This window comes from Setaria italica, chromosome VII, assembly GCF_000263155.2.
Source record: "Setaria italica strain Yugu1 chromosome VII, Setaria_italica_v2.0, whole genome shotgun sequence".
NCBI lineage: Eukaryota > Viridiplantae > Streptophyta > Magnoliopsida > Poales > Poaceae > Setaria > Setaria italica.
This window is the reverse complement of record NC_028456.1, coordinates 17538138-17541698: the sequence shown is the minus strand read 5'-3', so window position 1 is coordinate 17541698 and position 3561 is coordinate 17538138. Positions and strand designations below refer to the sequence as shown.

Below are 3561 nucleotides of genomic sequence, written 5' to 3'. Positions count from 1 at the left end.
ATGTGAAAAATCTCTCTCCTCCTCTGAAAGCAATGCATGGGCACATCATGGCGCGTAAGTCGTAACCAGGTTGGTTAATCGAAACCCAACCCCGTTTAGTAGCGCGCCGAAGCAACCATTTCCTTGGAACCAAAACCATCACCAGCAGCAGGTTTTATAATTAATGCACCAAATTAGGCAGCCAAAGCTTCAATTGTTAGCAAGATCAGATGATGCTGCAACCAATCAAGCAACAAGCAAGGCTTTTGTTGTGCCAACCCCGATCTGCAAATCACAGAGACCCCCCATAGCTGCTATGTGCTGCTAATGAAATCTGCTACTTGCATATGCCATGTTGGTGCCATGGCACTGACAGCGTCAAGACCATCTCATCCAGCAAGATATCCATGTCACCAACCCCTATGTGTGTGGTGGTGGTGGCACCAAACCATGAGGACAAAGGGAACAAACCTCCTGGCCCCCACCCCAGCCTCTCTTTTTCTTCTCCTGACAAGATTAAAACCAGCAAGAAATAAAATCAAGCAAACAACCCAGCCCAAGCAAAGCAAAGCCAAGGAAGATGCAAATGCAAATTGCAGGGCAGAGAAGGCTGTCAAAGATGCAGCACACACTAACCATAATCATGAATGGGCCCAGTCCCCAGTGCCCTACCACCTCCCACCCTCTCCCTCTCTAAAATTCAGGGAAATGGAAAAAATCGGAGAAATGCCTAAAAAGCTGAGAGGAGAGAGAGAAAAGCTGAGGAGAGAGAGTGGGAAAAAGGACAGGAGAGAGAGAGAAGGGTGGGAGTATCAAGAAAGGGAGAGGCTTTGCATCCAAGCGTGCTCCCCCTCAAGCAACCCTCCTCTCGGCCTCTCTCTTCCCTCCGGTCAGCGTCCCTGTTGACCGTGCAGCGCCACCCCCGTCGCAACGGAACGGGGACACGACGGGAACGAAACCACGTCTCTCCTCTGGCGCTTCCTCGCGACCACGCACCCCACGACGACCCCGTCCTCCGCCTCCTTCCTATATATAACTCCCCGCCTCACCATTACGGACACGGACACCCCCCCACCTCCCGGACCCTCCTTTCTCTCCCCTCCCCCCTCCTCACCCAAGAACTGCAACTGCACACGGCTCGCCACAAGGAACGTACGGGCGACGCCGCATCCGGACGGCAGGCTATGAAGACGAGGCGCGGCGCGTGCTACTCCTGCCACGCGGCGGCCGGCGACGGCCCGGAGGCGCTGCACCGCCGGAAGAGGCGCCGAACCGCGGCGGCCGAGGGGTCGCCGGCGGCGGCCGGGTGCGGTGGCGGCGCCGGCCTGGGAGACATGTTCGAGGAGCTGCCTGACGATCTCGTCGTGTCGATACTCCGCGACGTCGCGTCGTCCGCCGGGTCGCCGGCTGACCTCGCCGGCGCCATGCTCACGTACGTCCTGTTGTGCCTGCTTGTTGCCTGAGTAGACTGGAGTTTCTGTGAATCGAGAAATCGTTGGATGGTCGGAGTTCTTACGGGGAGATGGATGTGTGTGCGTGTGCAGGTGCAAGAGATTCCGGGAGCTCGGGCAGAGCAAGGTGGTGCTGGCGCGGGCGTCGCCGCGGTGCCTCGCCGTGCGCGCCAAGGCCTGGTCGGACGACGCGCACCGCTTCCTGCAGCGTTGCGCGGACGCCGGCAACCTGGAAGCCTGCTACCTTCTTGGCATGGTAAGTTCGTAACATTGATACGAGGATCAATCACTCAAATCTCCTCCGCGCCGCTCAAACTTTGCCATGGCGATCCTGTGCTGATGATGGAGCTCGCTCGCTCGCGCGTGCTGCAGATCCGGTTCTACTGCCTTGGCAGCCGCGGGTCCGGCGCGGCGCTGATGGCGGCGGCGGCGGTGGGCGGCCACCGCGAGGCGCTCTACTCGCTGGCCGTGATCCAGTTCAACGGCAGCGGCGGGAGCAAGGACGACCGCGACCTCCGCGCGGGGGCCGCGCTGTGCGCGCGCGCGGCGTCGCTGGGCCACGTCGACGCGCTCCGCGAGCTCGGTCACTGCCTCCAGGACGGCTACGGCGTGCGGCGCTCCGTGCTGGACGGGCGCCGCCTCCTTATCCAGGCCAACGCCCGCGAGCTCGCCGCCGCGGTCGCCGCCTCGGCGGCCGCGCCACCGCTCCGCGCCGGCGGGAGCGGCAACGGCAACGGCGGCGGGAAGGCGGCGGCCTCGCGGCGGCACTCGTGCCTGCTGAGCGACTTCGGGTGCCGCGCCGCGGCGGCGGCGGCGGCGGGGGAGGCGCACGCGGCGAACCGGTTCCTGGTGGACTGGTTCGCGTCGCGGCCGCTCGCCCAGGCCGCGGCCGGGGCGGGCGCCGTGACGGCGGCGGCGGCGGCGGCGGTCTCGCCGGAGGACGACGGCGCGGGCGGCGCGCTGCGGCTGTGCTCGCAGGCGCTGTGCGGGCGGCCCGAGACGCGGCGTCACGAGTTCCGGCGGTGCTCCGTGTGCGGCGTGGTGAACTACTGCTCCCGCGCGTGCCAGGCGCTGCACTGGAAGATGGCCCACAAGGCGGAGTGCACGCCCACGGACCGGTGGCTCGACGCCGCCGCCGCGCACCCCGACGCCGGCAACGCCGCCAATGGCGACGCCGCGGCGGTGGCCCCGGCGCCGTGACGCCATCTGCTCGCGTCGTCCGTTTTCTTGTCACTTCTTACTTTAGCAATTAGCAACGTCGGTTTTTACTGTCCCCCCCGGCCGGCCGTTCTTTTTCTCTTTTGTTTCTTCTGCTGTCGTTTTTCGCCCCCTGCTTCCTCCTGTAACCTGTACATGGTTGGTTGGCATGCTGAGGTAACATTATGGCAAAGCGAAAGTTTTTCCTAAAATTCTTTTCACAAAATTATCAATGGACTTTAAAAATTTCTTTGCCTGAAATCATATCACCCATAGCACATCCTAACAGTATACTCCCGCCACTTCAGCACATGTAGACCCCTCAGTCCACACGCACACCATTCCTTCCCTCTCCTCTCTCTTTCTCGGCGCCGTATCTCAACCATATACTCCGACGAGCTCGAGCCCGACGGTGCTGGCCTCATCCTCTCCCTCCACATGGACGTCCTCCAACTGATCTCCATGCACCTCCGCGGTAATCAGCAAGCAATCAAACAAGCATCGATTTTTTTTGGAAGAATTGGGGAGCTACTAGAGTCTACGTTTTTTTTGTCTTCTCCTTCCTAAATAAGGAATAAGGTTTTTGGGCAATAAAGGGGAACTCTTGGAGTTCCAGAGCACATCCAGCAGTGAATTTTTCTTTTCACCGTTGGCCCGTGAGGAGGCCGTGACAGGCACTGCTGTGGTGGAGTAACTGAGCAGCCAGCACGGCCGGGTCTGTGGCGTGGTCAGCCCGTTCACCGGGAGGAGACGTGACGTGACGTCGAAACCGGGTCCCTTTCTCGTGCGGTGCTTGGCATGGCTTCCGCCTGCGCTTTCTGTTCCAAAAGGCGGAGCGAGAAAACGCCAGGCGGCCAGAGAACGGCGACGAGCCAAAAACCGACGATGTGGCTGCCTCTGGCTGGCTTGGCTGTGGGGGCGGGGCGGGCCTGCG

The 3561-nt window shown here is 61.5% G+C and overlaps 1 protein-coding gene across 1 annotated transcript; it reads left to right on the top strand.

Moving 5' to 3' along the window:
• The first annotated feature begins 1029 nt into the window (after positions 1–1029).
• On the top strand, positions 1030–3261 carry LOC101761952 (F-box protein At5g50450-like). The gene is made up of 3 exons (XM_004975330.2): positions 1030–1411; positions 1524–1686; positions 1803–3261. Exons 1-3 carry the CDS (start codon positions 1164–1166, stop codon positions 2628–2630), a joined length of 1239 nt encoding a protein of 412 aa, XP_004975387.1. The 5' UTR covers positions 1030–1163; the 3' UTR covers positions 2631–3261.
• Positions 3262–3561: the final 300 nt, after the last annotated feature.